Here is a 19,710-nt window from a genome sequence, read left to right as displayed (position 1 = left end):
GCTAACAGCCAGAGGAAGAAAGGAAACACAAGGGGCTTTTCACCAGTACGAGTTTGGTTTATCTTGGTGACTTCAGTACCAGGGAAATCTTGCACTGGAAATGTGCATCGAGGTGATACCAGTTTAGGGAAAAGGAGGAAGCACTGTGCAGAAAGACAGCTGCTGTTAGTAAAAGCTCTCAGTTCTTTCTCCTTCCCACTGTTAGCAGGATGCAAGTATTATTTTTAAAAAACAACAAACTGTTTATCTTCTCTCTCTTCTCCTAGCAAGTTGGGCTCCCTCACTCTGCCCAGAGAATGAAATGAATATTGAAATAATCATTTTAGGGTAGTGTATCATTTAGGAAGGGATCTGAAATAAACAGCTTGATCTGGCAGGATGGTAATTCAGTATTTTAAACATTCATCTCTAATCCCTTGAGTAATATCACTAAATTAGGGAATATTCAGCCATTTCCTTCAAGTAGTAATATTCCTGGCAGAAATTTATTCTTGTCAAACACTCATCAACTTCCTTATTGCTCTACAGTGCATTTCAGCAGTGTTTCACCCTAAGGTATGTTTAATAAGTTATCATTAATAATAGAGGAAGTACTTTGCTTTTAAATGGTTCTTCATAAAGCTGAACTATACTAGAATCTAGTGAAAAAACTGTTGTGGCAGTATCACCTGGAGGAACTCAAGACAGTATCAGACATATAATTAATTTAACTGTGGATGCTGGTGACAGCTGATGGTAGTTGATGCTCTAAATCAAGTAATTAAGGAGGAGAGGGTAATGCAGTGTTCTTCCATGCAGATGCCATCTGACTTAACTTTAGCCATTAGTAAAGTGCTAGCTCTGTTTAAAGAGTGGATATGTATGGGAGGAAAAAAACCCAAACTGTACTGAGTTTAGGAGAAACTGCAACTACTTTCTGTTCCTTCTTTCCTTCTAAGCTAAGTAAGAATATGGTGATCTTCTCTGTTCCTGTCCACAGGACTGCTGCTCCAGCAGCCTGATCACAAGCCCAGGATACCTGATGAGGCAGGCAACAGGACATGCTTCTGAGCATTAACACCAAGATACTCCAAAACAAGCACAGATGCTTAGCTTTGGTTACTTGTAGGCCTTTTCTTATCTTTCATGTGGCCCTAATGCTGCTGGCAGGAGACAGGTAATTGGGAGTTTACAGTCTGGGGCCTTCCAATTAAACACGGTACTGTGGCTTAGAGCCATATCATGCTTCATGTAGTATAGCCTCATCTTTAAACCATGCCTTAATTCTACCTTGATCACCTCAGGGAGTAGATTTGGGATAAGAGGAGGGTTGGCTTCTTATCAGGCTCCTTGCTGCACATGGCTTTGTGCGTTGCCTTTCTTGTGCCTGGCTTCAATTCTTGCAGTAGCTCAGTCGCGTCGTGTCCATGTCACCTATTTGTAACAGCTGGCTCAGCGCTCCCTAAGTGGTATTTCACAGCATTACCAAGTAATTTGTTCCATTTGGACACCTAAATGATAGTGGGCTTACGCTCAAGCAACCACTGGCAGAAAATAATCTGTCCCAGGTGTGGCTTGGGAAACAGCGATGTGCAACAGAAAGCCTGAACCAGGGCTTTGGGTCACAGAGGGCTCATGCTCTGCTTGCATGTAAGGCTGAAGGCAGCTGTAGCCTTTCTGTTTCACTCTGAGGGACTAAGTAAGGGGGCACAATGCACACTACCTAGCTGCAGGTGTGTTAAGATCCCCCTCTTTCCAAGGGAGCTAGGCATTAATTTAAGGGAAGCTGCCTCTTCCCCTCAAAATGGTACCTTTGTTATATCCTGGAGCAGGAGGAATTCTGTGAGAAGGTTTAAGGTCTGGGGGTTGCACCTTTCCATGCACAGCAGTATGAACTGCCCACACTGCAACTGTCTTCCATCTTTACACAAGGACTCCTAGATGGAAAGAAGTTGCAGAAGATAGTTGCAGCTTCTCCTGTTGGCAAAAAAACCAGCGAGGAACTAGCTAGCACAGTTGGTCTCCCCAGTAAACCAGACTATCCAGTAACAAGCAGGGAGCAGAAATGATGTCTGCTCAGCATCAGTGTTCCTCTCCATTCCTCAAATGGGCCTGCTGCTAAGTCTCATTCAGATGAACACTGAAAACAAGTCCACTCAGGTCAGACTAGGGAAAAAATAAAGACTTATTCCCCATCTTGATCACTCCGTCATGCAAGTATGTCGTAATAAATGGATGGCTTTTTGGTCTGGTGACGAAACTGCTCTAGCTTCAGGCCAATCCTCAGAAGAACAGCTTCATCCCACCATTTTGCCATGACCTGGGAAAAGATGAGTGAGAGAGAGAGAGAGAGACAGAAAGAAGGAGGGGAAAAAAAAAAAAAAGTAGCACCATCACATACAGATGCTCTTGAAAGCCCTACAAAACATAACTATTTTTTTTTCCCCCCCAATGGCACCAAAACTACACATGCTTTTCTCTTTAACCCCAGTAAGTATGGCATCACTGCATGTGGGATACAGGCAGCTGTGTGACTTGTAATTACAAGATATGGACCTCTCATTATCATGAGACCCATTTCAAGAGGGAGAAGAGCAAGGAAGAACTTAAAGTAAGTTACAGAACTGAGAAGTAAGTTAAAAAGAGGAAAGAGTAGTGACGAAATAGTGGATACTAATGCAAGTAGACAGAGAGACAGAGAAATCTACCCCTCAGATACCTGAAGAGTCCCTCTGCCATTCAGGAGTGAGTTACTCTGAGGCAAGTCTCTTCACCCACAAGTTAAAACTTTATTACCAGTATTACCTGCCAGCTCTTCAAGTATGCTGTCTGGAACAGTAAGAACCTGGTTACAGTAGTCCAGGTTCACAAAAAAAGCGTTCACAAAAAAAGCCAGCATTCACAAAAAAAACCAGTGCTCACCTGGAAGTTGACAGGAAGCCCAGCAGTAGAATATCCAATGGGGACCACAAGGCCTGGAATCCCAGTGAAGTTACCAAGCTGCATGAACCTGGGGGAAAAGCTGTCATCAGCATCCCTGCCTTGGGGCAGCAGCAAAGCTGTCTTTTTTGGGGAGAGGTAGCTAGGATCCACCCCTCCTGCATCAGGCAATTTCAGTTCATGCAGCTAATGTTACTCTTCTTACCTCATGGACTGGACTGTGAAGGAGGAATCGCTGCTCCCAGTCAAGAGGTCAGATTCGTAGATTCTTGGGGCAGTGCAAGCAACAGCTGTGGAAGAATCACAGAATGATTGAGAGAGATTGAAAGGGACCTCAGGAGGTCAGCTTGTCTAACCTCCTGTCTCAAAGATGGTCAGCTAGAGCAGGTTGCCCAGAGCCACATCTGAATGGCTTTTGCACATCCCCAGGCATGAAGATTCCACAGCCTCTCTGGGCAACCTGATCCAGTATTTAAAGAGCAAAGGATGAGTCAGGCAGAGGGCAATCTTCAAGGAACACCTCGATTCATTAGAGCCATATGTTTGATATACATTGGTGATGCAAACTCACGCCCCTGTAACACAATCAAGTCACCGAGCTGCATGAATTAAGCAATTAGTTTCTATTTAGAGCAAGAACATTTGCATACATAAGTAGACATCCATCCCTCCTGTGCAAATGTGCTGGCTCTGCAGCTCCTGTTTCAAGTACCAAGGAGGAGTTTCTCCCCATGGATATAGGCAGCAAGTCTATAAATATACAGCAAATCTAGAAATACAGTGTCGTCTTTCTAACCAGGCTGCATTATCTTCTAAAGGCTTCAGGCACGATGAAGTCTTTGCATAAAAGACTCTTTGCTCTTAAAATTGGGGAGGGGAAGTTAATGGAGTAACTGTTCTTAAAATGCACCACACAGCTGTCGGGGACCAGCCCTTTGGCCAAAGCTGCCAATACCTGGTGTAAGGATACAGTTCACAGTGCTGAAGATCTCTTGCAAAAATCTCATGCTCCGAGTTCTCTGTCGATTTGCCTGCAAGCAGAGAGACTACTGTCTGACCGGGCCTTCTTGGTTCACGAGGCTTATGTTTGATGATGGCCCATCAGAGCCAATGCCCTTGCAAAAGAAGACACATTCCCTGTAGTTTGGAATCAACATGCAGGACACCAATCCATGTGGCACGTCCTCTGCTATGCTCCACCATTCAGCATGCTTTCACAGCAGAGGCCAGTACAGCTGAGCGAGATCTTTCCACGTGTATGGGGAGGTTAAGAGAATCACAGAATTGTCTAGTTTGGAAGGAACCTTTAAGATCATCTAGTCTAACCACCAACCTAACCCTGATAAAAAAACACCAGTAAACCATGTCACTAAGCACTGTGTCTACCCATCTTTTAAATACCTCCAAGGATGGTGCCTCAACCACTTCCCTGGACAGCCATTCCAATGCTTAATAACCCTTTCAGTGTAAAAATTTTTCCTAATATCCAGTCTGAACTTCCCCTGGCGCAACTTGAGGCCAGAATCCTGTACCCCACCTACAGAATTTCACTAGGTGCCTTCACTACAATGTGTTCTTTACCGTAATATAATCCAGAGCTGTGAACTGGGAAGCCAAGGCCAGGTTAGCCCGAGTGTCCAAATTCTGAAAGAGAAAACATCAATCATGGCTGAACTTCCCCTGGCGCAACTTGAGGCCAGAATCCTGTACCCCACCTACAGAATTTCACTAGGTGCCTTCACTACAATGTGTTCTTTACCGTAATATAATCCAGAGCTGTGAACTGGGAAGCCAAGGCCAGGTTAGCCCGAGTGACCAAATTCTGAAAGAGAAAACATCAATCATGGCTCTGCTTGCAAGAAACTGAAAGTGACAGCCCAGGAGTTCTCTTCCGAGTCTGCTCTCCTGTACTAGTAGCCATCCAACAGGTGGCTTACCACAGAAAATGCAGGAAAGCCTCAAGCCTCAGGTTTCTCACTGACTTTGACGCTTGTTCTTTATCATCCGGGACAGCTACTGCCACTGATTCAAGCTGCTGCTACTTACCATTTCATGGAAATGTTTATTGAAGTCAGGTTGGAGGAAGTCCCTCATCTCACTGAGGATGCAGATTACGTGTGCTACTCGCACTTCCTCCATCTCTGGCAGAGACACTTCAACCACGCTGGCTCCCAAACTCCGCAGGTGCTCCACAGCTGAGTACAGAACAGGTAAAGGGCAGACATCATCCTGGACTTCACCAGACTTCATACAAATCCCCACCCCCTTGAGAAGTTAGAGACCCCGCAGGCCATTACGAGGCAAGTATGTTCAGTGCATCATGTGGCATGCAGACTGCAGCAGCTGCTTCTCATAGGTAAAAGCCTTCATAGAATCATAGAATCGTCTAGGTTGGAAGAGACCCTTGGGATCATCGAGTCCAACCATCTACCCTACTCTACAAAGTCCTCCCCTACACCATGTCCCTTAGCACTGCATCTAAACGGCCCTTAAACACAGCCAGGGATGGTGACTCCCCCACCTCCCTGGGCAGCCTGTTCCAATGCCCTATCACTTCAGCCTAACATGATCTCAATATTCCAACAGGGCAGGGGTAGGGGCTTGCAAGCAGGTTCCTAACTTACCCACTACATTTCAGGCAAGTTCATCTCCCTCTAGCCCCCCAGTTAACCTAAAAAATAAAGGTGGGCTGACAACACTTCCCGGAGCACTTGACATGCCTGGTATTCTATCAGCATGAAGTGATTATTTAGAATCATGAGATTCCCACCCAAAGCCTCTTCTGAACCATAATGGTAGAGGAATGCAGGGGATACTGAAGAGACCAGGTCAACAGTAGAGGCTCACTAAATCCTGATGCACTTCAGCAAGGCCAAACACAAAGACTTCAGGAAAAGTTAACCTTTTGCAGTCTAGAAAGAATCTCCTCCTTTCTTTGACCCCAACTTCTTCGTAAATACCTAAGCCTGCCTATTTCACTGGCTTATGGTGCATCTATCCTAAGAAAACTCTCCACATGTAGAAGCAGGTCTATGGAAATAAGGAGAAAAACCAGGCAAGCAAAGCCTGAATACTGTGAGCTCTCTCGGCTCCAATGCATAGGAGGCCAACTACTATACCAGGCATTGTAGAGTCTTTCTCTCCCACCCCCCCAACAACTCAGCAGGGTCAATTTTGCCTAGTGTAAAATCTAACAAAGCCACCCTAAGGGCACCATTTGGCTGACTTCATGGAAATACCAGAGGACTGGATACATCACAAAGACCCAGTCCTGTTTTTCTTACTGAATATTATACTGTGAAACAAGTCCCTCCCTTAAAAGTCTTTTACCATTAAAGTTTGCAGACTAAGTATTACTGAGCACAGATCTGTCTTTATACAGACAGAAGCTTAGCACACTAGACTGCATTCTTCCATTGTAACCTGACAAGCCTACAACTGCTGAGCTTTTTAACCCTCAGCAGTCAGGAGGGCTTCCCTAACACAAAGCTACTGCTGTTTGTCCAGACAGACCTCTTTAAGCATCTGCCTTCAAGGACTTCAGGCGAGATCTTTTTAATGTACACATAAGAGGAGCACCAAGCAATACCATGACATCAGAGAGAATAAGAGACTTAGAGACTTTTCCTTTTTACCTTTCTCACAGATGGATAGGACTTCAGCATCACATGCCTAGAGAAAAAGAGGAAAGAACTAAGTAGACTTTAGACACTGCCCTCCTCACCTTGGTGAACACACTCACCAAGACTTCAGTCTTTACGGAGCTTTCCTTGTTCCTGTCCCTAATGGCAGTGAAACACAGCCCTCCAGGACTGCCTTAGGCCACCTGCTCCATGAAAACAGCTGGCAGCTCATCTTTTTCCAGAGGAGAGGGTACTCCTCCTCTGCACTGGGGCAGAGGAGTCCTTGTTTTCCTCCAGGGAAGAAAACCTGACCACATTTGTGGGGTTGCATTACAACTGCCAAGCGGTACTAGCTTGCAAGCCTAGTTGCTACATTGGAATGATGAAATACCACTCAGCAGCTACAGCATTGTCACCAAATGGATGACACTAATACTATACACTAGTATAGTACTAATACACTAATTTTCCTCATTTGATTTTAAACTAACGGCCTTCTGTAGTCAATTCAGAAGCATTGCTTCCAATAGAAACAGCTCTATGAGGAAGCATACTGCCATCAACTGCATAGTCATTACCTTTCCTCCTGCCTCCAACAGACTTTCACTCAAAAGGCTGCCTTAGGAAAAAATCCATCCCTGTCAATGTTTTCACCCAGCCTATATTCTCTTCCAATTATAGGACTAAATATGAGAAGTTCTAATGGTAACAGGCAAGAGAAAAGTGAATGCGCTGAATTCCTTCAAAATCTCATTTTGCAAAGCAGCAGAAAGAGAGAGAGAGAGAAACAGGCACCTTAAAAAATGTCCAGTCCACTCCCAGTTTTAAGCCTTTCAGGTCAGGAGCACACATATCGGATAGGGTTGCTTTGGGCTGTTTTAGTCCTGCAGGGAAGAAACAAGAGTTCCTCATTTTCTCTAGGATACCTCTAGGAAGGCAGAGCACCTGGGATCAGGGAGAGAGAGGGCTCACCCACCATACGGATAGAGGGGATCTGGCTCAGCAAGGATACTGTAAACAATGGCTGCATCCGCCACCGAGGTACAGATAGGGCCTGTGAAAGAGAGATCCGTGGTAAAAACATGACAAGGGGTAAATTGTACCTCCCTCCCAAGGTCTTTTGTAGGCACAGATCGCCTCCCCTGTGAGAAATCTACACAGCAAGGTCCCTGAAGTGGGGCACGAGTCCTCTTACCTACACTGACTGTGGAGTAGGAGAGTGGCAAGCTGCCGTAAGAACTGATGCGCCCAAATGTACCTAGAGAAAGAGAAATTGGCAGTTAGCTAAATACCAGCAGTTGCTAGTTAAGATCTGACCTAGATGGCCCTGGTACACCCATCAGGTAAGCAACAGACCCCCCGACAGTCACTTCTACGTCTGCCATTTCAAAGCCCAGTCACTCGTCTTTCAATACCCTGTTCTGCCACGATCAGACCACAATCTGTCTCGTCAGTGAAACAGATGCATTCAGCAAATAGTGAAACTGTTTTCCCCTCTAAGAAATTATTCAGTTGAGGAGAAATATGTGCAGGGACATTTTGAAATACATGCATTTTAACAGGCAGAAGCAGCATCTATGGCGTGGAAGATGGAGAGCCAGGAGCAGGATTATCAACAGGAGATATCACCCTCTGGAAGATCTCACCCGCTTCACCAGTGAGACTTCATGCCTAACACCAGTTGTCTTCTGCGAGAATCATAGAATCATTTAGGTTGGAGAAGACCCTTGGGATCATCGAGTCAAACCATCTACCCTACTCTACAAAGTTCTCCCCTACACCATATCCCCCAACATCACATCTAAACGACTCCCTAAACACATCCAAGGATGGTGACTCAACCACCTCCCTGGGCAGCCTATTCCAATGCCTGACTACTCTTCCTGTGAAAAACTCTTCCCTAATGTTCAGTTTAAACATACCCTGTTGTAGCTTGAAGCCATTCCCTCTTGTTCTATCACTAATTACTTGGATTGCTTTTCAAGTACTTGTATTGCTTTTCTGACCAGTTACATTTTTGTCATTGTCATCATTATCATTGTCATCATCATCATTCTCAGATGAATCAAGATTAAGCAAGTTGATCACACATGAAGGATGGGAGAACAGAATAATGGCCAAGTATCTGGTCTGAGATGAAGCACGTGAGACCCTTCAGAATGACAAACCATTCCAAAAAGCCAACATCTCTTCCAAGTGACAATCCTGCCTCGCTACCTTCCATGCTGTAGACACTGTCCTGTGCATGTCTTACGTCCTCTGCACATTCCTCTTGATTACCTTAATCTTACTGCAAAAACTGCATTGATACTTATTGTAACACTGAGATAAGAGGGAATGGCTACATCCTGGTTTCATAAAAGCCTATTACCAGGTACAAATCTGAGCAGCATCAGCCTCTCCATATAACTGGGGGGATGGCAAACCATTGTGGGTGAAGATGCTTTTCACTAGCTCACTACAGATACCCAGCTACATTGAGAACACCTCCCAGCAGAGAAGGAAGATTTAAGAAGGAGACAAGGGGGCAGAAAGAAAAGCAGCAAGCACGTTATGTTTAGCATTTGACTCAAGTAAGTTAGGTTTTTTTGAACATCTGTTCAACAGCCAGTACTGAGAATGCTTTCACTCTGCCAGTCCAGCCCACACGACTCTCAGAGTTTCTCTGGTCAAGTTTTACTTGACAGGAATTAACGGACTGTGCCTGACTTACTTGTTTGTGGCATTCTATCTGATACACCAAACATGACACACACACCCTCTGTGATTAAAGGGCTCTACCTTTCAGTCCGACCACACCACAGAATGAAGCAGGAATCCTCACAGAGCCACCTCCATCTGTGCCAATAGCCACTGGGCAGAGACCTACAAAAAAAAAAAAAATTCCCAACAAAAAAAAACCCCACACATTGGCCTGTGATCAGAGAGACATTGTGTTGCCCTGTCCATTCTACCAGCAGCTGGAGCAAAGACAGCACACAGAGCTCTCTGTTCAGCTAGGAGTTCCCTCCAGCTTCTAAACCCACTCATAAAACCTAAATTCCTGAGGTACTTTGGCTCAGGACCTTCTTCCCACCACCCCTGAACTCCATTTAGGACCACCTACCTGCTGCTACAGCGGCTGCTGACCCACTGGAGCTCCCACCTGTGTAGTGGTTAGGCTTGTAGGGATTCCTTGGGATCTTGTGGTACCTGAAGCAGACAAATAGTGTTGAATCTTTTCCTAGGAAGGACAGCGTGCATTACAGGGCAGGGAAAGATCCAGAAACACAGTTCAGGGATTTCAATCTCTTAGTAAAGAGATACCAATTGATCCCAGATAGTGCTATGTCCCTAAAAAAACAGATGCCAAAAAGACTTTTGCCTGAGATTCCAATCTCGTTACCACAAGCAGCTTATCCAAAAGGGACAGGCTCGAAGCAAGAGAAAGGATGCTGCTCCAGCTCTTCTGCCTGCAACAGCACTGTGCCATTACTGGATGCCACGGGGCATTACACAATTCCAAAAGGTGGAGCTGTTGGTGGCCAGCAATTCTTGCAGGCAAGCAAGTCAGCATCCTCAGCTCTGCCCTTTTTCCCAGAGCAGCAGCTCCCAAAGTCTCCATTCTGACCACAGTCCCCAGACCAAAGAGACCTGCCAGGCAGCTGGGTATCCAGCCAACCTCACACAGAAGGAAATGCCCTGCAGCTGAGGGGGAGCCCTGGTACATCCAGCTGCACATGCAGGAACCGTGGCTCTGCACATGGCTTATCAAGGCTGTGAGGACCACTGCTCTGGAATAGCAGTTCTCAGCTTGGCTAGAGCTGGAGAATTCACAGCAGTAAAGCAAATTCCAGTGAAGCTGTTTTAGCCAGGAAATAAAAACACTATGTCCTCCTGAGATGACTGTACCTTTTCTCACTGTTCTGGGCCTTTAGCCATTACTGTGACTGAGCATAAGATTACTATTTATTTGTTTTCTGTCACCACTTTTGTCTACCACTCATCCTGTAAACATTCACACCTCCAGGCCTGTAAGGCCTGGCAAATCAAGCTCCTTACTCAACAGACGCCACTTGGATCCTTTCCTTCCTTTGGTTTCAGGCATCTTCAGGCTTCCACAGCTACTCTGACCCTCTAATCTACAATGCTGGGTTTTCATTACCCTAGGGTTCTCCCTGCACAGGTCAGTTTGATTCTCACATGCTTGCCCTATTTTTGTACCCTTCCCTGTCAGCTTTGGACAGGCTTTTAGGTTTTTCTAGATCCAGGGGAAGAAAGGGGGAAGGGACTTTTACCTATTAGGGTTGCATCCAGTTGTTCCAGTCCCTAATTCATGCATATTTGAGACCCCAATAATGATAGCCCCAGCCTCTCGCAGCTTCCTGGCCACAGTAGCATCTTCTGTTTCAGGCTCTGTCCCAAGATACACTGTTCCCACTCGGTGATGGTAAGGTACCTTAGGCAAGAAGACACTTTATTATTCATCTTATTATTCATCCTAAACCAATGGCAAGGTAAGCAGGCACATGCACACTTCAGCTCAAAAGATCCCAGACATTAGGAACCCACAGAAGTAAGCAAGGGCTAGGAAGCTTCGCCACACTTCTTCAAATTGTCCTGTGCTGGTTTCTGTTAGGAGGGACACTAAACCTTGCAATATTTGGTCCTTCTCCCATGAGGAGGAGTCCTTTTAATACCATGATACAGAAGAGCAGAAACATGTAGACAGTCAAAAAATGCATTCTGCCTCCTTGCAGCAACACAATCACTATGCCCAGAGGCTGGAGAAGAATCCCCTTGGCCCCACACCACACAAGAGCTCTATTTTCCATTTTTCTACAGACAGAGCCTCAGCATTTCAGATCTGCAGGGCTCTGAAGCAAGGCACTGAGATTAGATGGATGCCAAAATACCAGATGGACTCATTTTCAGGGTATGCTACACACTCCACTTCAACACAGTAGTGGAAAGAATTTGTACATAAACAGGAGTCCCATCCTATAGGTAGGTCTCTGCAGAGCTTATGACAGCCTGATAGCACTGCCGGGAGCGTTCAATGGTAACTGTTGTTAGGCCACAGGCAAAACTCCTTGCAAGTGAGAATTTTCAAATTAACTTGCATATTTCTGAGGACAAGTATGTCCTTTAAGATAAGGAGAGGGGAAGCTTTGCCAGTGGAGCAGTCAGGGCCTGAGAAAAACACAGAGTGACAGATGCTTTTATCCATTCTCATTTCATCATAAGAGGTGCTGCTTCCCACCCCCACTCCCCATGGATTAAAGAGATCAGCACAAGATATGGAACATGTCTGCTGTACGCAAGATCTGTCTTCACCTGGTAAAACTTGTTAATCCTACTCATTACAAACCCTTTACATACTACCCCTTATTACAAACATATTCTCAGGCTTCTGCTGAGGAGTTGGCCTTAAAACCTTGTCGCAGTGAGTTAACCAGGTTGACCACCCGCAGCACAAACTGATGGCAAGAGAAAGAAACTCACCACTTTGAACTCTTCTTTCAGACACACAGGGATGCCATCCAGATAAGATAGGGTACTTTTATTCCTGTAACGAACAGTGGAGGCTTCAGCCATCTGCAGAGAGGGGGGAAAAAAAGTATATGTTATATATATTTAGTTGAGCTGAAGGTCACTACCAGTATCAGAACAGATACCAAAAACGGTTCTTAGGCTTCCACTCAGACAAACTGTAAAAGTTTGCCTCTTCTTTCACCATATGCTGATGGAAAACTACTGCTTGGAAGGATCTGTGCTAATGAATGCACATAAGCACAGAAGTCCTGTTTTAAACGTAGTCATCCAGCAGGAAACAGATTGCTTTAATGCTACCGCTCTTTGTGGGAAGGAAAGCAAACTTGTTTGTAGTCCTCTACACAAGGAGGGAAGAAAAACGTACATATTTTTCTGTGCAGTATCTCAGCAGAAGAGCCCCTGCCCCTTCTAATGGATGTTACCGCTCTTGGGGTGGCAGAGGCAGACATTTCCTACCAGAGGCAGACATTACCAGCATTATTTGCTCCCGATCCCACTGGACTATCGCTCTGAGTGGGGGTGTGGATTTGTCGCAGTCCTCCAGCACAGCAATGATGTTTGTTGCTACTTGAGATGGCGTCAGCTTCCCACTCCTACAGGACAGGAAAAGTTGGGACCTTGTTACAAGACCCCCACACCATACCCACACACCGGGTTTGTCTCTCATGTAGCAAGATGGCAGCTGTCACAGCTGTAGGCAAGAACCAGATAAGAATCTGTGTATGGCGATGACTTCAACACAGTTGACACCATGAGGACAGGAGACTCCCTTTCTTAAGGGGAGAATTTGGCTATGTAGCATGCTCCCAACCCTTGCAGTAGGGGCAGGAGCTAGGAGAATTCCTGAACCACCAGATAAATAGGGAAGGGCAGCTGACAGCTTTACAGAGTCCTCAAGCTCCTGAAATCCCAAGGCTGTGAAACTCCTCATATCGTGAGCTAAGACCAAGAGGCCAGCCCCCTTTATACAGGCCTCCCGTTATGGAGGAGGGGCTCACACCATTACTGTCATAACCCACCCTTAACAAACAGGCCTTCCCTCCGTCCTGGCAAAAGGCTATGTTTAACACCACAAACATATCTATCTGTGGCTGATATGAAAGCCTCACCTATAGCATCAGACTGCAGTGTCAGCCTTTTGCTCCAAGGTCACAGCCTGCTGGCAGAGGTGGCACTTCAGGAACAAGTGCCAGCAGTGCAAGAGGATTTATCTGAGCGCTCCACATCTGGCATGTGTCCCAGAGGCAACCAGGAGTTACCAAGAAGCCAAAAGCTCACAGAACCTCAGAGTCAGGGATGTGCTTTCAGCTCTTCCCCAGCTGGGTACATTTACTGGGTGAAAGCAATCAAGCTGCTCACAGGAGCACAAGCAGCTGGGGATCCAAAGGATTCTTCAGAGACCCACAATACGCGCAACTCGCATCATCCAGCTGAACCTTCCTCTCCTTCTCACTCATGTGTTTGGGCAAACAAGGTATGTAGAAATCTCTCCCAGAGAAGACTGACAATAAGCCAAGGAAAACAGCATTTAAATATCCTTGCAGGGCTTGTAAAAGTTGTGCCAGCTCTCCCAGTTGGCTTTCCTTTCTTATTCTATTAGAGGGAAAGGCCTACAGAGGGTGACGCTAAGCAGTGACACGTCAAGGACAATCCTAACAAAGAGATGCCTGAGAGCTTATGGAACAGTAACAGCCCACAGCAGGGGAACACGCGAGACAGGTTGTTTCCAGACCATAATTTCACCTACCGGTAGCAGTCCAGGTAGTCTTTGATCCCTTTGAAGCTAAACCCATTGCTAGCAGACTCGGACCTGCAAGGAAAGGATTAAAGGGGCACCTGTGAAACATCAAAACCATCTCTGTTTAGATCTGTAGACTTCAGCATCACAGTCCAATGCAGATTGGGCATCACACACTCACTGTAAACCTGCTGGTGACTGTTTGGACCACTCGCCTATACGCTTCAGCTCACGCTCTCTCCGACTCCTACCACACAGGCAGACACCAGCTGGAGCATTACAGAATAGCTAGAAAATACTGGTAAACCTACTCCTGGGATCTCTATCCCAAATTCAATCCAGACAGCCAGTAGCACATACAGTGTGTGGTGCAGAAGGGGAAGAGACCTTATGTTGCACACACAAGGATTCACATCAGCAAACTGCTTAAAAACTAAGTCAGTGGCTCTAGTACATAAAAAATAGACCATTTCTCATCACAACAGGATGAACATAAGATCATCTGAAGAGGCAGCTAAAATTATTAGTCCTGTTATGTCTCCATATCATCACCCAAACCAGAAGCCATATCCTGGAATAGGACAGCATATGGCACCATAATATGCTGCTGGGGACACAAAAACCAGAAGGCTGCATCCAGCCTGATCAATGCCTGCAGGAAATGTATCCCTCCCTCTAAAGCAAAGGGGACAAAAGTTTTTCCTTGCTCTAGCTTAAGAGCTCAAGCAGGGAGCAAGCTTAGGTCCTGCTAAAAGCCAAAACACACACAAATGAACTCACTCTGTGAGACGTTGATGAAGTGCAGCTCATAGACTTTTTCAGCAACTACTGGGTAAGCCCACAACTAAGAATGAAAATCAGATGAGGAGAGCGTTCATAGCAGCCCAGCTGCTCCCACCTCAGCATTAGATCTCAACGAGACACATGAGCCTGACTAACATTCTGCCTGGAATCTAGTAGGATTTAACCAAGTACAGGTTGCAATTAAGAAGCTGAACAGGCTTTTATCCAAGCAGCCTAACTAACAAAACTTGATTTCCTGTGGATCGTTTTCCTTATAACCAGCGTTCTTTCTCTCCTCCAAGCAATCCCCGTGTTCTCCTTGAGATTCCTTGCAGACAAGAAACAGCACACCTGCAAACTCACTTAAAGGGATGTACGTGCTGACTAGCCAACCTCTAGGTGTATCTGCTCTAATGGAGCAACCAGAGCCCTGGCAGGGGCCGAACTTGCTTTCTCCCCAGTAAGCAGACTCCCTGAAGCTTGCAGAAACTTCACGTTGCTTGTGACTACCAGTGATTTATAGGTTACAAAAGCAAAGATGACTGACAGCGCTATTTGTTCTGTAAAGTGGCTGGATGTGGAAAAACAATTTAATACAAATTATTGACAATGACGGTTTCCCACTAATATGTAACAGTGCCAACATGTGTGTTCTTCCACTCCACTGTTACCCATCACATACTGACCTTGTATCTACCAGCTGCTCGATAATATCTGAAGTGCTTTTAGCCTCAGACTTTTCTTCTGTAACCTCCGCAGCAACCTCAGGGATAAACGTGGGATCTTCGTGAATATCGAGTGAACGCATGAGCGAGAAGTTGTTCAGCCTGGAAGAGTGAGAATCACTGCTAGAGTCTGCAAGCTCTATCATGACTAATTTTTCACTGTTCAGAGGGAACTTTACCCAAGAACATTTCGTCTTAGCAGTCTGCTCTCACAGCAGGGAGTTGCAACAGTTACAAGATAATCTCTCACACCTTTCCTAAAGGCAGCATCAAATCTATTCTGCTTGCTTAACAAAGCCTCCCACCTCTTGACATAAGGCCAGCCAGCCTCTGTTCAACCCAAGCTGGGAAAGAAATGGTGACAGTTTTTGATTCACTCGAATTAGACATATCACCTACAGACCAATAAAGATGGAATGCAGAGGGAAAGAAAAGGAGAAAGCAGTGTAAGCCATACATTCAAGCACTAACCCTGTTAAAACAAGCATCTCCTCAGACTTTTCCATGACCTGCTTCAACATAGTTCATTTGCAACCAAATACAACAGGGACTGCAGCACAAGTCCAGGGCTTGGAGCACACAAAGCCAGGAAATCAAGACCCTGTCATAGATGTCAAGGAATGATCTGCTGTATAACAGCAGTGACATTTGTCTGTGTTTGATTCACTCAAAAAGCCCATGCCCCAAGTAAAAATTCAGGGGTACCAATTGTGTTTAATACATTTCTTGGTGTTCTGCACAGACAACCCAACAAGTGACAGGCAAACTATGTGAAGCAAGTGTGAGCCTGAGGTTCCTGACACCTCCTACCTGAGTGGCTCTTAGTGCAACATACATCTGAAAGCATGCTTTCTAAGCAAAACCATAAGTGAGAGAGAAGGAGAAAAGGCTGACCTAAAATAGTGAATATCTTTAATAAACCTCTCAACTTCATGTCTGGTCTCATTTCCCCACTACTACTATTCTTTTACCACTACCAGTGATAAACACAGCAGATTCACCCATCCTTTGCGCAGCTTTGAAAGAAAAGACTGCACTTTAGCAAAAGAAAAGAAAGGCAAAGAAGCAAGATGGAGGATTCAGTTTCTATGCACCTGCCTGAGTGTGAAAAAAGGTTAATCGTTTCTGTTAGAGACTCACTCAAACCAGAGTAGTTAAAAAATAACCTAGTAAACAATATCTATGACATAATCTTGCTCCCTCTCCAATCACTTTATGCAGCTTCCCTTGTAGAAAAGGTCATTTCAGATAGCCTGTAAGTGGTACACAATGCAAGCATTTGGAAAAAAAAAAAGAAAGAAGAAACTTGGAGGGGGAGAAAACTCCCCACCCTTACCTTATTAAGAATGGCAGTAAGCAGATCTGTCCAAAAGCCTAGAAGAAAACAAGCAGAAACACTGGTTTGCAGTAACTTTGACCTGAACACTTTCCTCACTAGACAAGGAATGCTGAATGTGCTCACAATAGCTTCAAAGCACCCTTGAGAGCATGCAATGCTCTGTAGTAAAAAAATAGCACCAATCCTTCTATTTCAGGCCACAAAATTGGCCCAAAATGCTTTCCCTGCACCTCTCATATTTATATAACTACAAAGAGTGTATTCTTTGGCTTTCCTGCCTTGGTCTGGAAAGTGGGCAGCTGCAGGCTGCAACACTGTTAAGAGGCATCTAGATAGCTCCCATCCGTCCCTTTCTTCATCCACAGATTATGCAAACATTGTATAAAATAGAAGCCCATTATTTTGTTTCTCCCCGTTAAGATCTTTCCTGTTGCTCAACCAGCTCCTGCAGTAAAGTGAGTCAATTTGGAAAAGCATGAGAAATTTAGAGATCTTATGCTAGCAGGCAGATGAAATACTTTGGTTCCCAGTGTACAAATACCATTGGCCACAAAGAGACCAGCCTTGTTCTAGCCTGTTGCAATAGCTCAACAATAGATTTCAAAAACCTGTTAAGGGATGTGCAAATACAGGACAAGTCTGAAGCAAGGATAATGCTCCTAGATCCATGAAGTGATATGTTGCCTCACACATTACATAAGAATTACAGTCTCTTTTTTTCCTAATCTACATCTAATCTAAGACAGCACAATTCTGTAAGAGCCTGAGAATCTTGTGTCCCCTCTCCAAGGGAGACTTCAGGAAAGGAAACAAGTCCACGGACACGCACCAGCAGCAGCCACAATGCAGAGGATAAAAAGGTATTCTGGTTGTTACATCTTGGAAGAAAGCCACTTGCAGGGTGTTCTCATGAATAAAGGCACAGCCCATCACTAGCTTTCAATGCAGGCCCCACCAGACGCCAAGCTCTGTAACAGGCCACACTGCTGCAATGAGACTTTTGTGCCTAACCTTGACACTGGCTCAAAAGGAAAGGCCAAGCAGCAGCAACAACAAAATCCACCGGCTTTCAGGTGGACGATGCTGCAAGGTGCTCAGTGCCAAGGGGACGCAAGTTATTTCTCCACCCAGCACCCTGCTATACAGTGGTCATGCCTCCTCCACATCGGCCTCGGTGGGAATCAACCCGCAGGCTCAAATGCACCACAAAGCTCACCCAAGGAAGAGCTCTGGGGGGGACAACTGCCTTCATGGGGGAAAGGCTGCCTTCAGCACCAAAGCCCACCCAAGGAAGAGCTCTGGGGGGGACCACTGACTTCAGTACCAAAGCTCACCCGAGGAAGAGCTCTGGGGGGGACCACTGACTTCAGTACCAAAGCTCACCCGAGGAAGAGCTCTGGGGGGGACCACTGACTTCAGTACCAAAGCTCACCCGAGGAAGAGCTCTGGGGGGGACCACTGACTTCAGTACCAAAGCTCACCCGAGGAAGAGCTCTGGGGGGGACCACTGACTTCAGTACCAAAGCTCACCCGAGGAAGAGCTCTGGGGGGGACCACTGACTTCAGTACCAAAGCTCACCCGAGGAAGAGCTCTGGGGGGGACCACTGACTTCAGTACCAAAGCTCACCCGAGGAAGAGCTCTGGGGGGGACCACTGACTTCAGTACCAAAGCTCACCCGAGGAAGAGCTCTGGGGGGGACCACTGACTTCAGTACCAAAGCTCACCCGAGGAAGAGCTCTGGGGGGGACCACTGACTTCAGTACCAAAGCTCACCCGAGGAAGAGCTCTGGGGGGACAACTGCTTTCAGCACCAAAGCCCACCCAAGGAAGAGCCCTGGGGGCACAACTGCCTTCATGGGGGAACAGCTGCCTTCAGTGCCAAAGCCCACCCGAGGAAGAGCTCTGGGGGGATGAATGCCTTTAACGCCAAAGCCCACCTGAGGAAGAGCTCTGGGGGGACAACTGCCTTCAGCACCAAAGCCCACCCAATGAAGAGCTCTATGGGGGAACAGCTGCCTTCAGTGCCAAAGCCCACCCGAGGAAGAGCTCTGGGGGGATGAATGCCTTTAACGCCAAAGCCCACCTGAGGAAGAGCTCTGGGGGGACAACTGCCTTCAGCACCAAAGCCCGCCCAATGAAGAGCTCTTGGGGGGGACAACTGCCTTCAGCCCCAAAGCCCCCCCCATGAAGAGCTCTTGGGGGGGACAACTGCCTTCAGCACCAAAGCCCACCCAAGGAAGACCTCTGAGGGGGACAACTGCCTTCAACACCTTCTCTGCCAACCCCACCCTGGGGAAAGCTGGTGGCGGCTGCGTTGCGAGTTTGATGTCGACTTCGGGCCCCCCACGCCCCAGGCCTCTCACAACACCCCGACCCCGAGGCCAGCTCTCTGGCATCCCACCTGGGGGACAGGGCGACCGCAGAACCAGGCAGAAAGCCACCACCTCCCTACATTTTCCCTACAAACGCGGGTTCTACCTTCCCACCGACACCACTCCCTCCCCTCCTTCCCTCCCAAACCCCCGGCGGCCTCGGCCGGTTTCCCCCAGCCACCCCGGGTTTTAATGCCTTGTTTACACCAGGCAGCCCCGGTGCCGGCCGGGGGGGCGGCCCCTCGCCGGGACTCACCGTGTTGGCCACATGGACGAAGAGGCGCAGTCCGGAGCCGCACAGCCGCGGTGCCCACTGCGGAGAGGAGGCGACAGGTGAACGCCGGGCTCTGCTCTGCTCCCCCCCGCCGCCCGGCCGCCCTCCCGCCTCCCTCCCCGGCACTCACGGCGTCCCGCGGCGGGCTGCGGCCCCGCTTCTCGGCCCGGCCGGGCTCCCGGCGGCGCAGCACGGCCCCGGCGCTGCCGGTGTGCCGCCGCACGCAGCACAGGTAGAAAGCGGCGGCCGGCAGCAGCAGCGAGAGGAGGAACAGCAGCAACGGCGACGCCATCTCCCTCTCTTCCCCTCAGCCCGGCGGGCGGCGGTGAGCCCTCCCGAGGTCGGGGCGGTGCTCGGGCCTGGCCCCGCCTTGCCACCGCGGGCGCCTGCGCCCCCGCCG

The 19,710-nt window shown here is 47.2% G+C and overlaps 1 protein-coding gene across 3 annotated transcripts in view; it reads right to left on the bottom strand.

Moving 5' to 3' along the window:
- Positions 1 to 317: 317 nt before the first annotated feature.
- The window catches only part of LOC106896890 (fatty acid amide hydrolase-like), a 19,847-nt gene continuing 454 nt past the window's right edge, over positions 318 to 19,710 (bottom strand). The window contains exons 1-20 of one of the 3 annotated variants that reach the window (XM_014957167.1): positions 19,441 to 19,641; positions 19,293 to 19,349; positions 16,660 to 16,697; positions 15,285 to 15,425; positions 13,825 to 13,887; positions 12,550 to 12,670; positions 12,027 to 12,119; positions 10,820 to 10,980; positions 9,649 to 9,734; positions 9,324 to 9,407; positions 7,738 to 7,800; positions 7,519 to 7,596; positions 7,338 to 7,426; positions 6,555 to 6,591; positions 4,966 to 5,114; positions 4,501 to 4,563; positions 3,875 to 3,950; positions 3,125 to 3,209; positions 2,902 to 2,989; positions 318 to 2,299 (exon numbers count right to left, since the gene is read on the bottom strand). In XM_014957167.1, the coding sequence (XP_014812653.1) occupies positions 2,189 to 2,299; positions 2,902 to 2,989; positions 3,125 to 3,209; positions 3,875 to 3,950; positions 4,501 to 4,563; positions 4,966 to 5,114; positions 6,555 to 6,591; positions 7,338 to 7,426; positions 7,519 to 7,596; positions 7,738 to 7,800; positions 9,324 to 9,407; positions 9,649 to 9,734; positions 10,820 to 10,980; positions 12,027 to 12,119; positions 12,550 to 12,670; positions 13,825 to 13,887; positions 15,285 to 15,425; positions 16,660 to 16,697; positions 19,293 to 19,349; positions 19,441 to 19,602 (1,845 nt within the window). In that variant the 5' untranslated portion in view covers positions 19,603 to 19,641 and the 3' untranslated portion in view covers positions 318 to 2,188. Of the gene's footprint in view, positions 2,300 to 2,901; positions 2,990 to 3,124; positions 3,210 to 3,874; positions 3,951 to 4,500; positions 4,564 to 4,965; positions 5,115 to 6,554; positions 6,592 to 7,337; positions 7,427 to 7,518; positions 7,597 to 7,737; positions 7,801 to 9,323; positions 9,408 to 9,648; positions 9,735 to 10,819; positions 10,981 to 12,026; positions 12,120 to 12,549; positions 12,671 to 13,824; positions 13,888 to 15,284; positions 15,426 to 16,659; positions 16,698 to 19,292; positions 19,350 to 19,440; positions 19,642 to 19,710 lie in introns of those variants that run through there. The other 2 variants (XM_014957168.1, XM_014957169.1) reach the window with 2 other exon arrangements.

This window comes from Calidris pugnax, unplaced genomic scaffold (assembly GCF_001431845.1).
Source record: "Calidris pugnax isolate Ruff unplaced genomic scaffold, ASM143184v1 scaffold225, whole genome shotgun sequence".
Classification (NCBI taxonomy): Eukaryota; Metazoa; Chordata; class Aves; order Charadriiformes; family Scolopacidae; genus Calidris; species Calidris pugnax.
This window is presented reverse-complemented; position numbering and strand designations above follow the sequence as displayed.